Genomic DNA, 20,561 nt, shown 5'->3' with positions numbered 1-20,561 from the left:
AAAAAATATTGACAACAAAAAGTTTTAAAAATCACATTTTGTGTCATTTTTCCTGAATAAATCATAATATAATGTACTAAAATGTATAAAATAATGTTTTCGAGCTCTTCTAGCTCAAGACAGCGAGAAGTTTTGGGGCTGTTCCGTAGGGTCAACCGATCTCCAAATTTTCTTGTACTTAAAAACTGCCTTTATATTAATTTAAATTTCAAACTCAAAGGATTTGCGTGTGCTTTATAGCCGCCTCAAACTTATTAGCTGCAGTGGAATCTCTTTAACTTTGAAAACGAAGTTCTTTAAATTCTTGGAATCAAAGTTACAGAATAGGTGACAGTAGATGAAAACTTATCTTTGTCTTTTGTAAGGAATGGGGGGGGGGTGAAAGTTCGGGAGTCCAAAGTTGAAGAAATTCCACAGTGTTTCACTGATGTTAGATCATTTTTATACTTTATGCATTAGATTCAAATAAGGTAAAATTTATATCATCATATAAATAAAATTTTTGAAAGAACCGATCTGACACAATATTTACTTGATTCTGATTAAAAAGAAAAAAGCCAAAGGTTATTACTACACGGAAAGAATTTTCCTTTAAAAATTACCGTTAAATTCACTGTAATCGTGGGACGAATGGCATGACCTAATCATTTGTCGATAAGTGAGATAGTTTTCAACTTTTTTTTCAACAAATTTTACCGTAGTCTACTGTAAATTTTATTCGGTTTTCGATAAAGTTTATGAAGTCGACCATAAAATAAATAAATTTTTTCGTAATTTTTATTTTAAAAATGGTTATAAATAGAAGCGCTAAATTATGTCCCACATTACAGTGAACTTAACCGTAATTTTTAAAGAAAATTTCTTTACGTGTACGAATGCTGCCTCAAAAATCAAAATCGGTTTGTGAGTTTAAATAATACTATCGCCCAAAATTATGAAAAATCACTGTTTAGACTGCTCTGATTAGATTTAAAGCTCATGTAACTTTCTATCTTCATCACTTCTATGAATTTCTTTTCAAAAACATTGAACTTATCAAGCTTAATAGTAAGAAAAGCTGAAAAATCGATCATTTATAATTTCTCAAATTTTCAGAGACTTATACGAAACATTACTTTTGTCATGCTCGAAGGGCTCGAAAATACCAATATATTTAAAGTTATTGTCGAGCTCAAAGAGCTCGAATGTGTAATGACAATGATGTTTTTGAACTCCATGAGCTTGAAAACAGCGAAAAGTTTCAGGAATGGCCCGCAGCGTCAACCGACTTCCACATTTTTTCTTTTACAATCTCTCTGTTTTTCATACAATTCGCTTTTGATATCTCATGAATACCGGCAACAACATCAGCATGACAGTAGCGCAGTATAAGACGATATCTGTTACCATCATTGAAAAAATGGCGGTTTATTTGATAAAATTCAAAGTACCAAAATATATCATAGATATTAAGTACTCTAAATCAATAATGAGATGAATATTTTCTAGCTGCTACCAAATTTTTTTAGAGATGTCGCCTGTAAAATTATCTTAGAAAAAAATTAAAATCCTAACAGTCTTAATTTAAAAATTTCGATAGATTATTTTTATTATGATATAAGCGATTGAAGTGTGCACTTTAATACTTTTAAGCCTTTTATTTTATTTCAATACGCAAAAGCCTACCTCTTTATTCTAAAATTAACATTTCCCCCACATGTATGCTTATATATCCTTGAATAAATTAAAAGCCGTTTATTTCAAATTCTGTTGGATCTTAGTTACAATAAAAACTATCTGTTACAATTCTATATATATATATATATATATATATATATATATATATATATATATATATATATATAATTAAACAATTATGTTTTTAAAAATACGGTATATGTCATCTCAATAATTAATCACTAAATCATAATAATCATGGACGACATCCAAGAATCAACATTAAATTTCATCCTCTTGGTATATATAACGTACGCAATACAATTCATGGCAAGTAGCCATATAACATTCGACAGATATACGTCGCGTCATCAATTCTGTGCATAACACAGATTCTGAAGCAATCAATTATAACGAAGAGCACAAACAAGCAATATAAGTACGGACGTATTTATCAATCCTCTTGATTGTCATCTCGGCGATTAACCCTATTACTTTCGTTGTTAGTCGCCATTAAAACGAATATATAATAATGATATACATCGTATGTTAATAAAAGATTAAAAAAGAAAAACAAAATCTTAACAATTATAGTTAATCTCGAATGCTGTACCAGCCTTGTGATTGATGTTTTTGTGGTAGCCGTGTAAACCAAGTGTTGGGTATCCAAGAATTTTTAGCCACAGTATTGCCAGCTGTTTGATTGAACGGAATAGTTGCGACGTCAGACGGAGTTTGGGATGTTGGAGATAACTGTCTATCAACTATTGATGGATCCATCTCAAGAATCATCCGAAGATCTTCATCAATACCTATATTTATCCGAACACGCTTCGTATCTTCTTGAGTGGGTGGGAATGAGGATGGACCTTCCTGATGCGGATATTGCTGATACTTTTCTCGAGCTGGGGTATAAGAAGACACAAGTGGATTTGCGGGACGACGACATAAAGGCATTGAAGAGTTACTCTCATTACTACTGTGCAAATCATTTATGTTATCCATGCGTGACACAAGTTCTTCAAATTCGACAATTTGACGCGTAGCTTCTGACACGGCACGCATGTCCAAACGTCTGACTACGGCTAACGTTTTTACCCGATCAAACGGCTCCAAATGTCGCGACGTTACTAAAATTTACCGTACTAGTAATGATACAGCTTCAACAAACGTTTATGCCAAAATAGTGACGTAAAAATCTTAGTATATTTACTCAACGCATGTCTGTTATTTTATTCTAACTTTACGTTTAAATCTTAGTCACTATTTCTTATGAAGATTATAGAAATATAATTAACCTTACCAAAAACTCTATGCTCTGCAACAGGATTTTGTAAGCAACCTTCGGACATTATTTTTAAACGAACAAAAATCTGATAAAGTTATGAGTTATTATAAAAGTAATTGAAAGAAAATAAAATACAAGTTAAAATTCAGTGCATTTACATCAAAAGTTGACCTTGTTGATATTTTTATTAGTATTCTATAACTGTAATTATTGAGATTGAGAAGATGTGGAAAGGAACAGATTTTTTTTTTCAGTTTTCATATAAAAATGAATTGAAGAAAAAATCTCCTTATACAATAAAATCATAGATCATCATCATGCAGAATTTGATAAAATTTTTTTAAACTTTATGAAATTTTATAAAAAGTTTTTTTATTCCTGGGTATTTTATTGGACAAAATCGGTCTATCGGTTGACCCTGCGAAAATATTTTTATCTTTGTAGGCTTAGCTTGACCTATTGAGTATCCATTTAATTAAAAAAAAAAAAAAAAAAGTTAAATATAAGTTATTTTTCTGACCTGGATGTAGAAACGCGATATAACAGTTATTACTTATTAGTAAAAGAAACATAACATTTACTGAGCATTTATGTCTTTTTTTTCCAAAAACACAACTGTGTTATCAAGTAAAACTTAAAACGGTTGCTTTTGCTATTATATTTGTTTGATAATAGTCACTAATTCAAAAAATAAATAAATAGAATAAGAAGAAGTCAAAGAGGTTGTATAAATAAGGTAAGTACGTACTCGAGAATAATAATAAAAGTTCTACTAGTGTCACTTTAAGTTATATTTTTTAGCTTTAATGCTCAACTGAAATACAGTAATAGATAAAAAGAGTAAACACATTGGTTAAAACGATAATCATTCTACAATATCCGCTCTCAACGCCTCGTTAACCAGTCTTATATTTTTCTCCGGATAATATCTAGAATGGTTGTAGTTGAAATTTTAAATCTATTTCCGCTAAAACTTTCATACTTTTCATCGTCTATATATTTTTACATTCGAAAATTTCTTAAAGGAAACTTGTTTTAGCGAATACATTGTCTGGTAGTAAACTAACATAACTGCCATTTAGTTTTTATATTGGAATTAAATTCCATTATTTACCTACATAGTTATTTATCTTTGAGTTATCTGACAGATAATGATAACGAGTGTTAAAATGTAATAAATATGTTCACAACCAACAAATTTTTTTAATAGATCTTGTAATGTTATATAAGAATAAAAAAAAGTAACGGTAGAGTTATAATGAAATATAAAAAAGTAAAAAACCGTAGAATTTTCGAATAGGTATCTTCAATTCAAAATTGTTTTAAGAAACATGAACAGTATGATAATGCAAAGTAAATATTAAATGTGGGATCAAGTCATCCCACACGAAAAAATATGTATCCCGGCAAAATAGTATATATCCGGCTTATATCTTTAGTATTGTCTTATGTATGCTTTTTTGCTGGCATATATTCTCGGATATATCTTTTTTCGTCTGGGATGAACATTTAAATCAATCAATGCATTACTTTTACTATTTATTACAAAATGTATAGTAAAAACCACAAAATGTTAATTATCATGGTATGTTTTTCTGAAAGATTGCTATATTATTACCCTAGCGAATTCGATCATACCGAAATTTCGGGTATATTCTGGGTGTGTTTCGAACATAGTATACATTTGATAACATTTGGGTACGTTTTACGAATAATGCCCTAATCATACCGAAATAATACCGAAATTAACGTAAATGTTGGATATGTTTGTGAACTTTTCATACCCAAACTATACTGAAAAAAATCATTATTTGTGAAATATAGTATAGATGGCGTTTAATAATGAAATGTCATTTTACTGTTCAGCTTGAATACTGTTGTACCAACGATACAAATACAATATTATGTATTTCTCTAAAACCAGCTCATACACTTACATTTTTGAAAGTGGAAAGATTTAATTGCATTTAATAATAACTTTATATTCTAAATTGTTTTACTGGCACTGTTAGTGTAAGTTATAAATAATTGTGTCAACTAATAAAAAATAATGGAAGTGAATAGGCTCTACAAAGAACAAGATTTTTGAAGCACACGAAGAAACATAACCCTAAACATAGTATCTATCAATGGGTCACAGATTTTCTTAAAAACGATCGATTTGCTCGAAAAAAACTTAACGAGAAGTCTGTAATATTTCCCAACAGGCAGCGAAGAGCGAAATTTATTTAAAAATAGTTGGAAATTATTTTTATGTTTTTTATTAATAAAATCAAAAACCTTTTCATTTTTATTGTTCTAAAAAAAATTTAATAAAATAACGAATTTATAATTTAATAAAAATTTCGAAATTTGAATAAACATGTGTTTTATTTCCCTCCTATCAATTTCTTACTTTTATTGATAAATTGATTTTATTGGTTAATAGATTAAAATTTGACTTTGCTAAATTTAACAATTAAGAAAAAAAATTAGAGTACTTTTTAGGTATATAATGTTCACAAACATACCCAAAATAGAGGCATTATTTAGGTATAATTTGGGTAGCTTTTTGGTATATTATCGAAAAATGACCGAAACTGAGCTAAAATTCAGTGGATATTTTCAGTATTTTTTAAGCATAACCGAACCCACTAGGGTACATTTATTACTATAATTTACTCTTATTCTTCAGAAACAGAACAGCAATTTTTTTAAAGAGTATACTAAATTATTACTAAACGCCTAGTAATATATTTCATTGTACGATTTAACGTTTTTTATTCTGTGAAAATTTAAAAATCAACTGAACATATGCATTAAATAATCTACACTATGCAAAAATTACAATCTGTTTAGTAATTTCTGTAAATCAGATGAAAAGCGTAGCATTGAGTATTATACAGCAACTAAAAATTACCAAATGATTTGTAATTTTTCGAAAGTAGATGAATAAAAATTTAATTTAATTTATTCGAAAAAAAAAACTAACTAAAAAATATATATAATACAAGTTCAGAGACTCTTGTTCAGAGAGACATCAGAACGACAGACTGAAGACAAGGTTCGCACGCGAGAGATTAGGGTTCGAATCTCGGTCAAGTCGTCATATTTTAAATATGAAAACTGACACCAAACTAATATACATGCCACAAATAATAACAATAATAAGTATTAAATATTAGGAATTACTAAACATAACTGAAAAATAAATTTTGAAGATATGGTAAAAATTAGACAGTTTCAATTGCATTTTACATTAACAATATGAATTTAGTAATTTCAACTCATATTTTTAAGTGAATTTCCGTATATTTTTTTTCTCTGTGTACATATCATCACTCCATAGTTATTTTTACATTCTTATATTTAGTTAATTTTAGCATCATATTATTGTGAAACTTGTCAATTAAATTAGTAAATCAACTCATGTTTCAGCTGGTAACACGAATTATTTAGTACATATTTATTCTTTTTAAGCGTTAAGTATTAATACTTATTTATCCAAAAACAATTGCATCCGAACATTTAACATTCTTATGCACATATTACATTTTAAAGTAATTTGCATGCTATTGATAACTGATCGTTGCGTAAAGTCTTATATAAATCGTATTTTTTTTTTAATTCTGCTTAACCTTGATGTGGAGAGGTGTAAAAATTGTAACTTCATAGAAAATGCAAGATTTTTTATGCGTAAAACGAGACTTACATTTTTAAATAAGAGCTAAAATATTTTTTTTTTATAATTCACAAGTGCCAGAGAATTAGCCTAAAAATAAAATGTTTTTTGTATTGATGAAGATTTTTTAGTTATAATTATCAATAATTTACGTGTTTGCTAATAGTTATTCGCGGCATTAGACCGTGAAATTAGCTTTTTTCAAATGTCTGTTAAAACACTGAAACTTTAGGTTTAACTCTGATAAGTATTTATAGTTTAGATGTTTTACGCCTATTTAACCCTTGAACATACAATTTTCTCCTTTAACTGACATTTATTGGTTTTATATAGGAATGGATGTTCTATACAAATTAAGTACTGAGTAAATCCTTTCCTTTTTGATGCTAGAATTTCTAGGTTCTAGCAAAGCTTTAGTCTTCGACTTGGGAACAAACGAGACTTCAGTCTGTAAATATAATCAAGTGATCAGAAATGACCATTTACCGGACGAACATTTAAATGAACACCCTCGTAGCATATGGGATCTCACCACAATTACCACGGATCCAAACGTTTTCGGACCATAACCCCGGACAGCGTAGGAAATAGAGAGAATCAGTTCAAAGTGGGTTCGGAAGTCCCATCCGTGGCACTAGTTCCCTGTGCTAGTTAACAGAACGCTTAGAAAAGTGGTCAAATGAGGCTTTGTCTTATTCCCTAAAAAGAGTTCTCTCCACTGACAGAATATAGTTAAGAAATTTCAAACAAACAGATAAGCACATGCTTATATACACTGGTTTCAAAATAACCCTTGTTAAAAATTGTAATTTTGAGTTTTTTGAGTTCTTAAAGCTTTATTATAATGATTAAATTGACAAACGGTTGAAGACGTCAAATACATAATGATTTTTTCATTATTTTCAAATTCAGAAAAATTAGCTACGATGACAATATTTTTAGTTTTATATACTGTATGTAATATTTCTTAAACTATTTAATACAAGATTCAATTTTTCAAAATTTTATTAACTATAACAAAATGATTGTGCTACATAATTTAATCCATGTGAATAAAGTGAGGTTAGAGTCATTTTATTCTAATTACACGTGGAGAAAAATGAACCATATAAATTGAAAACGACAAGTAATATAATAATAAAGTGATCAGTAAATACTATCATTCTAAATAGTAATTTTTTCATTTATGATTAAAACATGAATAATTACAGGATAAGGATGAAAATATGTTGTCTATGCAAGAAAAATTACTATTTGAACTTTAAAAGTTTTTGAAATCAAACTGCTTTGGTGAAAGCTAATCTTAAAGTTTTGTCCCAACTAAAAAGTATACCCTTTGCAAAGAAAGGGAAATGCTTAATCAGTAAACCTAATATTTCGAGAAAATGGAGGGAGTGGAAAAGAGCCGGGCAATATACAATGTAGAGTGTATGTGCACGTGCATATAAAAGCTATAGATGTATGGGATCGAATCCGATAGCTCGTTTGTAAGCTAGGACGTGTGTGTTGTGTATAATATATACATTCAACATCATTATTATCGCTTGCGTATGTAGTGTTTGGTGTATAGTATTAGCTGTAGTAAACAATATTTATGTAAACGTTTTGGCATCGTGAATATTAGAATGAACTGTAGAAAATGGAGAGTCCGCTTGTTAATTACCAAATCCAATGCTGAATCAAAATCTAGACAAGCGAATAATTTTTTTAAAATGAAATTTTCAATGAAACAATCCCGAATGATTCAAAAGAGCCAACGTCAAACGTAAAACCTCTATAGACATAAGGGTTGAAAAAATATTTGAAAATGATAAATCCAAAAATGGCATTTGTATAGAAGAGGGGCTCCACACATTTTTCGAAGTTCCAAATGCATGACTCGATTTAGCTTTTTTTCATTCATCGGTAAGAGTCAAAATGTATACATTTATATTTAATCATTTTTTAGGTAAATTAAATCTTATTAAGTTAAAATGACAAGGATTTAACTATTTCAATAGCTACGGTCTGAGCTTTTAACATTATTGCCGTGTTATTAGTAACGATAATTATAATTGTTTAGATACTACCACAGTTAAAGATAGAAGAATAATGAAATGGCATTATACTGTAGTCTTCGGAATATTATAATCACTAATAATTAGTAATAAATTAGTTATTAATTGATTAATAAATAACATTAAATTGAAAGATTAAAAAAAATACAATAAATCTCTCAAGTACCTTGGTGTTTTGATTGACGATACGTTATCTTAAAATGATCAGATCATAGCTGTTAGTAACCAAGCTATGAGCAATCTTACTCGCCGGAAAATGCAAAACTGGTTGTTGCTGTAATTTTACCGATTTTTGACAATTGTGTTGCTCTATTTTCAAGAATTTATGGAAATCTTAAGACTTAACTCTAAAAAAAATTCAATATTTGTATACGTTTTATCTATCATCTGTCGCGACATGAGCTTATAACTCGATATAGAGAGCGCGCCTTGGCTAGCTGACGATTCAGAGACAGCCGATAATTCTCGATTGCCTGTATCATTTAAAAGATGATACATTTACATCGTGACAGTATGCTTGGTGAAAATTATCGCATACTACTGTCCGTTCACAACCGTGCTCTAAGACATAATGGTGTATTCTTTGAGCCTAGGAATAGAAGAGTGACTTACGAAAAGTCATTTCTATTGAAGGCTATCTAAATTCCGAATCAATTACTCTTAAACCTTATTGCATTGAGAGGGGTCTGAACTTTTTACTCTATCACACTCAAGTTAAGAAATAGTACTATCTTTGTTGCACTTGCGAGATTTTCTCTTTGACTGTGGCAAAATGTAAATCCCTGTGGAGCATTTTGTTGGATACGAACCACGGTGCGTTGATGATAATTCTGAATTGCATTGAAATTGTTGAAGGATTTCGACGTTGCTAGTGCTTGCGGTGCCCCAAAGTTGAATGCCATTGGTACAAATTGGAGATTGTAGTTGTATACCATTAATATAGGTAAGCGGGTCGTAAAACGGGGTACTTAATAGGGTTTATTAAATATTTTTACCTGCGTTTTTTTCGGAAACAAACTTTTAAATACAAAATACAGACTGCACATTGATTCACTACTGTCTAATCTAACGAAGTGCTCTTTAATTTTTTGACAATATTCGTTTGTTTAAAAGAAAAACTCGGCCAAAATTTCCATTTACTGCATAAGTGCAACAAAGATAGTACCGTTCGTGAACTTGGGTGTGACAGAAAGAAAAGTGCAATCCCTTCTTAAGAAAACACTAAGTTCTCAAGTTTGAAATACGTTCAATTTTTTTTTTTTTCAACGATATTCAAAGTAAACAGAAGAAATTTTCAGCTACCGTTAAAAACAACTCCATTTTTTTCCGGCAAAGTAGAATACACTGAAAAAAAAAAATTTGCTATAATAACAGAAGTCAGAAGTATGCAGCTATTTGTTATGATAGCTAAACTATCTTGGTTAACGCAACGAAGTGACATTTGTTGTGGTAAGTAAAGTGCAGTTGCTGTTGTAACAAATGATATGTGTTGAGGAAAAGTTTTTTGAATAAGCATAGAATTTTGTGCTTTAATTAGATGAACAATATCATTAAGAATTTATCATAAGTTTTGGATTTTGGACATAAATTGTGTTTGTAAATTATGGCTAAAGTATTAAACGCTATTTATTTTGGAAAGTATACCAATATGTCTAAGTCTAGTTAAAGGCGAGCGCCTTGAAGAAGTGATTTTCTTGACTCAAGAGAATATATCGAGAAGCGATAACATCGTAGGTGAAGTGAAATTTTCTCGAGTCAAGAAATCTTTATAAAACCGAATTTAATATTTAGCTCAGTGCATGTCATTTCTTATAACGACAACTTCACTTTACTTACCATAACAAATGTTACTTCGTTGTATTGACCGAAGTGAATTTGTTATCTTAAAAAACAATTGAATAATCCTGACTTTTATTGTGATAGCAAATTTTCTTTTCAATGTACCTTCAAAAAAAGTAAAAAAAAAAAATAAAAAATCTGGAAATTAGATAAATTTGATTAAATTAAATTTTCTTACAAGTAATGTACATAAGGAAAAATTACATTTCACATAGTTATTGGACGCAAAGGAAAAAAAAAATTTTAATAGTTTTTATCATAAAACAAAAGTCATTAACATTTTTCGACTAACACATTCGATTTTTTAAAAAGTTTACTTTAAATTTTTCATTTGTTAATCATTATTCATTATTAACTTCAAAGAAAAGATTTAAGCTGGTTTTTATTTCGAATAAGACATTTTTAAAAAAGCAATAATATATTGTTCAAAGTAAAAGATTGAAAAATTATTAAAAGTTTATCAAATTTCAAAATTACAAAAATTGTAAATATTCTCAAGTTGATGATTGGAATACATCTGAAGTAATTTGATACTAGGAGTTCTTTTATGGGAAATTGATAAGAAAAAAAATCAACTTGATTCCATACTATTTCATTACAAAAACAAGTTTTCAAAAAAAGTAAAAAAAAAAAAATTCAGAATAACGTTCAACTATATTTACAAAAGGTATTTTGGAATGTGTAAAGAACAAACTTTTGGGGGTACTTCATCCCCCCCCCCTCCTTCTCTTATATATAATTATACTTTTTTTAGGAGGCACATTTCAAGGTCGGTAAGTTTATCAAACAAATAAATAAACAAGAAAATCATATTGTAATTTTAGTACAAGATGAATAAAACTATCTATCAATATTGAGACATACATCAGTGCGGGATGCACTTCCTTTCACTTTTCAAGCGCAACCCGCTCTCACTTTCGAACCTTTCGAACCAGTATCATACTATGCAGAAAATTAAACTGTTCCAATTATCCATCATAAAAAGCCTCTCTAAAAAAATAACATCTGTCTACTAGAATAATTAATGTGCCGTGTCGTTGTTTAAAGAATGCTTTTAGTAAAATACAACTACATGTCAACATGTAATAGAATAAATTTAACTTAACGTCGACCACCTGTCAAAATAATGCCAAAAGTTTCTTTATTTGTTTATCTTGTTGTTTAATAAATTTGTACTATTAGATTCGAAAATAAAACGAAAAATGTAGCTAAAAATTAAAGAGATGTCATTACTTGTTATAATTTACATACCTGCCTGTATTTGGCGCCCGACTTTTTATTTCATAATAGACGAAATCTTGAGAATTACAGAGCATCGACAAAACCTGATCGTAATCGTTGTAATCAACATCGACGTTTTCATCACTTGTCAGCGCGGCAAGATCAAAACCCATATCAATTCCTGATTCTTCCATATTCGTTATTTTATCCATTTTTTCATGTACACTTTAAATAATTTTTTTTAACACTTGTAATTATTTACAAGCGTATTCACTGCACTTGAATGTGTCGAGACTGGTACGCGCATGGTACCCATTGACCAAATTAATAAGATAACAATAAGAAGAAGAGAACATAAATTAATACTGAAAACAGCAGCACAAGCTACAAAAACACTATAATTATTTCCGTACGTGACAACAAAAGAGAACAAGTTGAGAATCACTAAAATTTAAACTCTTTTAACACTTTAGATTTCACTCTTATTATAACCGTAAAAGATGATTTTTGTTAATTATTTATATATATTGAATAAATTTATATCAAATTCCGCGGTTGGAAATGATTAACATATAATGTTACCAAGTGTACTATGACGAGTGTGAAAAATCACACGGATCATTTTATCTATCATGCTAAAGCCCAGAGTTCACACAGAATCTCGCATCTTTCTTTAGTAAATATTTGTATATCGCATATCGCATATGAATACATGAAGCGACCTGCTCATCCACAACAACTGATATACCGACAAGTGCTGAAAATGCATATGACATAATATTAGACGTTTATTGGTTAAAAGAAACGCGCAAAACTATAGAATATACCACAAAAGAATATGTACACACAATGCTATCCAACTCTATTGGACGTACCATCAAACGCGATTCATAGAATAGACTACGCGTTGAGTGCACGTTATTAGATCGTGGTATCTCAATTGAGAGAACCCGCGTGACACGCTCTCACTTAGCATCGTCCCGCTTCGACCATATTGACGTGGATCCGTAGATCCGTGGATCACTGTGACAATGCCATCTACCGAGTTCGTATTAAATCCTCTCTTATTTGTGGAGTTTTTGAAACGAAAATATAAGCCTATTAATTCAATATGAAAGCGTGTTACAATCGCCGCAAGTAAACTGGTTAAAAATAAAAGAGTCGGTTAGAGTAATATTTCAAATTAAAACTATCCAGCAGTGTAGCGTATCTCTTTAAATTAATTAATTAAATGAGTTACACATAAAAACCTTACAGGGGTGTGGGGGAAAAACGGGGGGGGGGGGGGAGTTTCCCCAATATTTTATAAAAGTTTGTTTTTGCAACATTTTAAAATCACTTTTGTAAATATATTTTTTACCTTATTTAAAATTTTTTTTTGTTTGTCCTCGAAAAATTTATTTTTATAAAAAAATAGTACAAAATCAATTTGACATTTTTTCTGATCAAATTACAATTTACCGATCAAAAACAGACTGAAAAAATTATATCGTTTATAAAATTAGTTAACAAAAAAAAATGTTGATTGGATGATAAAACAGAAATTTATTTCGTGAGAAATCCAGTCGATTGGTAGTATCGACATTTTATCGAATTTTTTTATTTTCACTGATATTTAATAATAAAAGAAACTTAGAAATATTTCAGTCTATCGACCGTCTGATGCGATTTAACGGAGAGGGAACCCTAGTACAGAGCAACTGTTCATGAAAGAGGGGAAGCAGAGCACCCGGCTTGTTTTTGCTATATATCTCGCGAAATATTAGAGATAGGAAAAACAGTATGAATGTCGTTTTTGTGTATCTTTTCATTTCAAACATTTTTTCCTCAATAACCTTCCCACACCATAAAAAATTTCAGGTAATAGTCTAGAAGTGAGGCTCCACTTATTTTTGGCTATAAAATGTCTTCTGTTTGACCGTTTTTTATCTTTTTTTTTTTTCAAATTTTTTTACTCCTCGGTGGATTAAAATGAAAACGAAAAAATTGAAAAAAAAAAACCAATATTTCTATTAGTTATGACTGTTTGAAAATTTAAACAAGAAAATGATTTTTTTACAATAAGTATGGTTTCTAAAAAAAAAAAAAAAAAAAAAATTTCAAAACTATTTTTGTAATTTTATGGGTATTTTAATATTTTTGAGTGTACAAAAGAACAAAAAATGAATTATTCCGCTTTCGATATGGTTACTATAAAAAAAAAAAAAAAAAAAAAAAAGTCAATTAAATTGAAATAAATTAACATTTGCGGTTTTTTATGATTCTAGTGCTACTTGTCACACTTTTTTGGGTATGGGTATATTTTTGTAACTGCACACACACGCAAAATTCGTGAAAAAAAAGGCGCTATTTTTTACACCATTTCTGTGCGTGAGTAAATTTTCGTAATTGCACACATATAAAGAATACATGAAATAGTACCCACGAATATTATATTTCTTTTTTTTGCCGAACCCTACTAAAGCGGGCGCGGTCATTAATAAGTCTAACGTTTTTTCTCTGGATTAAAAATTTCTAATTCGATTAGAAATGCAATTATTCGCATATTTAATAATCTCTGCGTCGGCAAAATAATTAAAAAAAAAAAAAAAATTATGATAATAATCCTCGTAAATGTAAACAGTATTATTTAAGAGTTTCCTTTACAGAATTCGTGAAGCTTTAAACATCCCCAGAAAAATGGATTGATCGTGAAGTGTTTCAAATTAGTGTTACACAGATGTGTAACACTCTTCGTCATCCGAAGACAGAAAAAAAAACGCATCATAAGTATGTGTGACGTCGATAAAATGTCTTCAAGCTCGAAAATACTTTCATGTGCGATTGTTTTCGAAAAAGAACGTTTTTTACCATGTTTTCTCCAACGATATCTCTTAAACGAATTGACCGATTGAGACGGTTGGGGTGGCAATTGACGTGTTTTATTAAATTCTAAAGCTGATCCGATTTTAGAATTGAATTATGTAGTCGTTTTTGAGAAATTTTAAAAATACTAAAATTTTTTTTTTTTTAATTCTTTCGTTTACGGTTTCTCTTAAATGAATGAACTGATTTTGAGAGTTGAGGTAGCATTCGATGCGGCTTATAAAGTTTTAGAGCTGTTTAGATTTTCAAATCAATACATCGAGCCCATTACAAGTTATCAAAAAAAAACATTTTTGAAAAAATTTTATTTTTGGAATATTTCCGAACGTGCCCTACCGATCAAGCTCAATTTTTCGAATGACGCCTTGACGATCAAAATCGGTTTATTCGTCAAAAGTTACAGATATTTACATACGTACATACGTCCCTTCGTACATATACACATACATATACTCGGACATCATCGTGAAATTAGTCTAAATAGCTTCCTAGAACCTCAAAACGTCAAGATCTGATAGGAATTCAATTTTCGAATATCGGACCGAAACCAATAACGTCCCGAATTTTTGAAAGTTTTCAATTTTCTTAGTAAGAAGTAAAAAATTAATTACTACAAAGAACGTTAGGTTTATTAATCAAATGTAAATTAATTAGAATAGAAATTTCTGTAAAAACATTTTTTAGTATTATATCTCGCCCAAAAAAGAACTGATTTTTATTATTTTGTTTTGCATTATGTGTCTATCAAAGTAAAATTTACACCGTTGGTGGTGTGATCGTTCTTTTTCACACGGCCAAAAATTCAACATCGTGCGTCGTATAATTTTTACACTGGCGATTGACGGTGTTGAAAATTTTTACACCAAATCAATCACACCACACCGCGGACTCTGGATTTTTTACAGGACATTAAATTCAGCGATAAGTTCAAGATCAAAAGAATTGAGGCCTGAGGCTCAAACTACTGTTTTAATTTTGGCTCAGGTTACGTGATTCTTATGAACAATCAACAATTGAATATATTTTTATTTTATACTTTTATTTGCTGATTCCTGGAAATCTGATATTTATGAGATCATAAATTTGATAATTTATGTAAACACAGTTATGAAGAAATTAACCCAATTAAAAATTATTAAATCAAGATTAAAGACTCTTTGACATGTTATATAAATAAAATTATTATTATTATAAAAGTGCGGTTACTTAATTAGTACAGCAGACAGTAAAATTTGTACAATGAAAATAATGTCACAGTTTACTTTTTAATGAGTAAATAAGTAAATAAGTTATTTGTTCATCATAATGGTGTTGTCATTTTTTTCGCTGACTAACAGGAATTCATGTAAGTAATTGTACTTTTTAATGTAAGTATGGACAGCAGTACACACTTAAGCACGAGCTCAGAGTGACCATGCAATTATCAAAAGGATGTATATCACTTCTATTATTTTCTTGTATTTGTGCTCAAAATAACGAAATAAAAATTTTAGGAAACAATAAAAAGTTGCCTCAGAAAATTTCCGAACGTTTAGATGAATACTGGTATATATACAAGGTAATGAGATAAATAGATCGATTATTATTATTATTTAATTGTTAGCTTTTATGAGTTATCATTATAACTAAACGTGATATTTCAGGCAACTTTAAACAAAACGTACACGGCGAAGGAGGAGCTTGTTAAACGAGTGGCTTGGGAGAAGAACCTGCTGAAAATTTATGAGCATAATTTGATGGCTGAAGCAGGCCATCACAGCTACACTCTGAGAGACAATCATATGGCAGATTTATGTACTCGCCAATATATGAAAAATATGGTAATTATTACTACACATTCATTAAAAAAAAAAAAAACGATATTTTATCGATAACTTTATCACTTGATAGGTAAAACTTGTACCGAGTCGGCGACGGAAAATTAGTGATAATGAAATAGTTGGTGCGGTTCTTCATGACCCAAAAACAATTCCCAGTCACTTAGACTGGCGACAAAAAGGATTTAGAACATTGCCGGTAAATCAACAATCTTGCGGTAGTTGTTATGCCTACTCCATAGCTGAAAGTATAGAAGGTCAAATATTTAAAAAAATTGGAACAATGATTTCATTGAGCGCTCAGCAGCTCATTGATTGTAGTACCGTCACTGGAAATTTAGGATGTGCAGGCGGTTCTCTCAGAAATGCTCTCAAATATTTAGAAAAATCTGGCGGACTTATGGAACAAAGAGCATATCCTTACATTGCTCAGGTATAGTACACAGTAAGAAAGAATTTGTCAAAGTGTAAAAAATCGTGTGTGTTAGAATCTTAAGTGTTGAAATTTTAACACGTGTGTAAATTTATCAGACTTATTACATTGAATAACCAGTTTTAATTCATTGATTTTCTAATACACAAAGACGTTATTTAGTAGAAACTAACTAACATTTTTAAATGCTACAGTAAAATCAACAGGAATTTGACAAAAATACTCTCGATCATCACAAAATAATTTTCGGACAATTAAGAGTAAAAAAGACATTTTATAAATGGAAACTTAACACATGATTCCTGTTGATTTATTAAAATTAAACAAAGTTCAAATGTTGCAAATAACATCTAAGTGTGGAAAATTTGATGATTAAATTGTCGAGAATCTTAACATTTATGTGTATACTTTTTTCTACACGAACAACGTACATATTAAAATACCATACATGGAAAAAAAGGACTGCATAAATTTTAAATGCACGGAGAAACACACCACGGAGAAAAGTAGGAAATCCCAATCCGAGTGTTTACGTCTTGCCTTCGACTAGGGTAGGTAATTATACACTCGGTTAGGAATGTTCTTCTTTCTTCCTTTAATCTGAAACATACCTATTGAGATGAAATAAAATAATAGTCGAATATTAGTAGATTTCTTAGAGGGTCCATTTTGCCTCAAATTTTATTTTTTTATTTTTGGTGCATATTGATTACGAATACATGGCAACAGACTAAAAAATGTAAAAGCGATAAAAAAAATCATACATTGAAACTTTTTTTGGGAGGCCTATTTTGCCCCGACTTTAAAGATTTTTAATTTTCAACAGGCGCAATACATTAAGAGCAAAAACATGGTAAGGGGCTAGAAAGAAGTAAAATAAGTGAGAACCTCTGAGGATATGAGCCAGTGCTGCCAGAACGTGCGATATTTTTACCCCCTCCTGCCATTACAGTCAATGCTATTTCACCTGAAGAGGGGGTAAAAATATCGCACGTTCTGGCAGCACTGATATGAGCCCTTTTTCAAGAGGCCCATTTTCCCCCTCTTCCCCTATTTGAACTTCAAAATCGTAACTTTAACATTAAAAATTTATGAGACAAATTATTAAATTCATTGTTCGGGATGTTGAAATTCCTTACATTGACACCCAGGTTCTGGATTATAATTTCAAACACTATATTTTTTAGTATCTTTTTTTCCGCATATAAATGAGTGTAAATAGTTTGTTTTACACACGATTACTACAAATTTTGACAAATGCTTTTTTATTGTATATGTTCATTTAAAAATAAATTACAGAGAGCTGTAAAAAAACTAATACAGTAGCATTAACTCATATTTATGAGATAAATTATTGGCTCAATGGCAATTTTGTTTTAATGAATATAAATTATTATAACAGGAAGGACAGTGTAAATTTCAAAAAAATCTTAGTGTCGTTAATATCACTTCGTGGGCAATCTTGCCAGCGAGAGATGAACGAGCATTGCAGGCTGCCGTTGCGACTATTGGACCTATAGCAGTTTCTATAAATGCCAGCCCCCAGACATTTCAGCTGTACCAGTATGTATTCTACATATTTCTTCGTTAGCAATTTACTGGAAATCGATTGAAATCTTAAAATTAAGATAAGTTATATATCAGACAAATAAAATAAAAATTATGTTCGTATAAAGTTTTTTTTTTGACTTAGACATTTCGAAGTTATTCAGCATCATTGATTAAATTATACATGAATCCAGATTTAAATTCCATTTCAAACAGTTTTTATCGAATCGATTCTGAACTGATGATTCTCTTTTCGCATCGCCACCTCCAGGGCCGGGTACCCGCTTCAAAGAATAATCGACTTGGATGTAATATTCCTTTTCTCGCATAAATTATATCAAAGACCGATTATTTTTTTTTTAACGTCTTTTGATTTATAGCATTTTAAATGTCGGAACCACATCATTATTTAATATTTTACAAGATGAAAGTTTTAAGAGTTACAGAAACTCACTTTGACACTTTATTAGTAGGTAATAAATTTTCATAATTAAGTTTAATTAATTTTCAGTGAGGGAGTGTATGATGATCCATTATGCAGTTCTGATATGGTGAACCACGCAATGCTGATAGTGGGCTATACGCCAAACGAGTGGATTTTAAAAAATTGGTGGGGTGAACAATGGGGAGAAAATGGTTACATGCGACTCGTTAAAAATAAAAATCGTTGCGGTATTGCCAACTATGCTGCTTATGTGCGGGTATGAGGGTATCACATATTATTTGAATGATGCATTAATACAATTTATTCCAACCGAATAATATTCATTAATATAAGGTACATTTTTTATTTTTTAATAATCTAATAAAATTAATCATCTTTAATAGTTTGATAAATTATTTGCTTAATATAATTTTGTTGCATCATCCAACTACTTTTTCATATATTTAGATTTTTAAAAACTTTCTATAAAAAATTTCATTGCTAGAATAAAATAATAATAATTACTGAATAAACAAATTATTGATTTTACCTGAGAGAAAATCTTTTTACAAAATTATATAAAATTTCATAAAGTTTAAGAACATTGTATAAAATTCTGTAATATTTCAAGAAGTTTTATAAAATAATTAACATAAATCTATAATACTTCGTAAATTAACATAAAGTTATGTAAGAATTTATTTTATTCCATAAAATTGTATAAAATTTTGTAAATTTTTATGAAGCCATTTTCGGTGTAAAATCTTACAAAATTTTTTAAAAATACTTTTTAACGGATATACCTAGTCCTTTACTAATAAATTCAGTTACACGGTGATTTCACAGCTTTATTGTCTTTATATTAGGGTATTACGGTAGGTACATCATGTCAAATCCATTATAGTTTTAATTTCAGTTAATTTAAATACGTGGAGATTATACAGTGTCAACACCCTATTAACATGTGGTAACTTTATCCTGCTAGCAGAAATATCCATGCCATAATAACACGTTCATTGCAATTATAAAAAATTCACATACATGGTGATTACCCATTACGAATAAAATCGAGTGAATCATTTAGTAAAAGTACCCGTGTTAAAAAAAATTCATTCGAAAAAGAACTCAAAAAAGTTCGACAAGCAAAAGTTTTAAATTTAAGACGGATTAGAACTTTAAGTTGAAGTTTTTTTGAAATTTTAGCTTTTAAATTAAAGTTTTTCAGTCTTTTTCTGACCGAGGAAAAAATTTGAGTATTATCTATACGTTTTGAGAATTACGTTAAAAAAAATTCTTATCGGGATTAAAAGTCATCCAAGTTTTATTTCGAACCAAACAGTTATATTCGTTTCATTTCGAAGACAATTTATCTTTTTAAATATTATACAATTCATTAAACTAATCTTCATAGATATATACTCTTATGGTGTAAAGGCTTTGGGTCCTAACTTATAGAATCCAGGAAATATTCTTTACTAGACCCACTTAGTAATTTGGTAGATATCTCTATTAGCAAAAATTTTTTTGCGTGCTTAGCTATGATGAATTATAAGATGACTGGGAAGAAAATTCAGAATGAGATTAACCCTTTCCCGAAAGTGTGTGTCGAAATGAATCGGTGTGAACTCTACGGGGGTAGCGCCAATCAATTCATCGTTAAGGCTGTTGAGTAACGGTTTAATCTTAATAGTGCATGCATGCGCCCTCTTCTACTATTTTTTCTGCCCCTTTTCTATACAACAGGCTAGCGCT

At 29.8% G+C, this 20,561-nt stretch overlaps 2 protein-coding genes across 3 annotated transcripts in view; one reads left to right on the top strand and one right to left on the bottom strand.

Moving 5' to 3' along the window:
• The window catches only part of LOC103569707 (microphthalmia-associated transcription factor), a 77,735-nt gene extending 65,046 nt beyond the window's left edge, over nt 1-12,689 (bottom strand). For both annotated transcript variants that reach the window (XM_008547164.2, XM_008547165.2), the window contains exon 1: nt 11,753-12,689. In XM_008547164.2, coding sequence (XP_008545386.1) covers nt 11,753-11,934 — 182 coding nt within the window. In that variant the 5' untranslated portion in view covers nt 11,935-12,689. The remainder of the gene's footprint in view (nt 1-11,752) is intronic.
• A 3,257-nt stretch (nt 12,690-15,946) lies between these two features.
• LOC103569708 (procathepsin L) lies at nt 15,947-19,398 on the top strand. Its single transcript, XM_008547166.3, has 5 exons — nt 15,947-16,145; nt 16,231-16,407; nt 16,478-16,837; nt 18,240-18,400; nt 18,897-19,398. The coding sequence occupies exons 1-5, from the start codon at nt 16,002-16,004 to the stop codon at nt 19,090-19,092; spliced, it is 1,038 nt and encodes a 345-aa protein (XP_008545388.1). The 5' UTR covers nt 15,947-16,001; the 3' UTR covers nt 19,093-19,398.
• The last annotated feature ends 1,163 nt before the right edge of the window (nt 19,399-20,561 follow it).

The sequence above is a fragment of the Microplitis demolitor genome, chromosome 3, assembly GCF_026212275.2.
Source record: "Microplitis demolitor isolate Queensland-Clemson2020A chromosome 3, iyMicDemo2.1a, whole genome shotgun sequence".
NCBI classification, from domain to species: domain Eukaryota; kingdom Metazoa; phylum Arthropoda; class Insecta; order Hymenoptera; family Braconidae; genus Microplitis; species Microplitis demolitor.
Note: the sequence above shows the minus strand (reverse complement) of the source record. Positions and strands in the feature narration are given on the sequence as shown.

Coding starts and splice junctions, on each gene's coding strand:
- LOC103569708 (XM_008547166.3), top strand. CDS start 16,002: ATGCAATTATCAAAAGGATGTATATCACTTCTATTATTTTCTTGTATT. Junction 16,146..16,230: donor AATACTGGTATATATACAAG/GTAATGAGATAA, acceptor GTGATATTTCAG/GCAACTTTAAACAAAACGTA. Junction 16,838..18,239: donor CATATCCTTACATTGCTCAG/GTATAGTACACA, acceptor TTATTATAACAG/GAAGGACAGTGTAAATTTCA.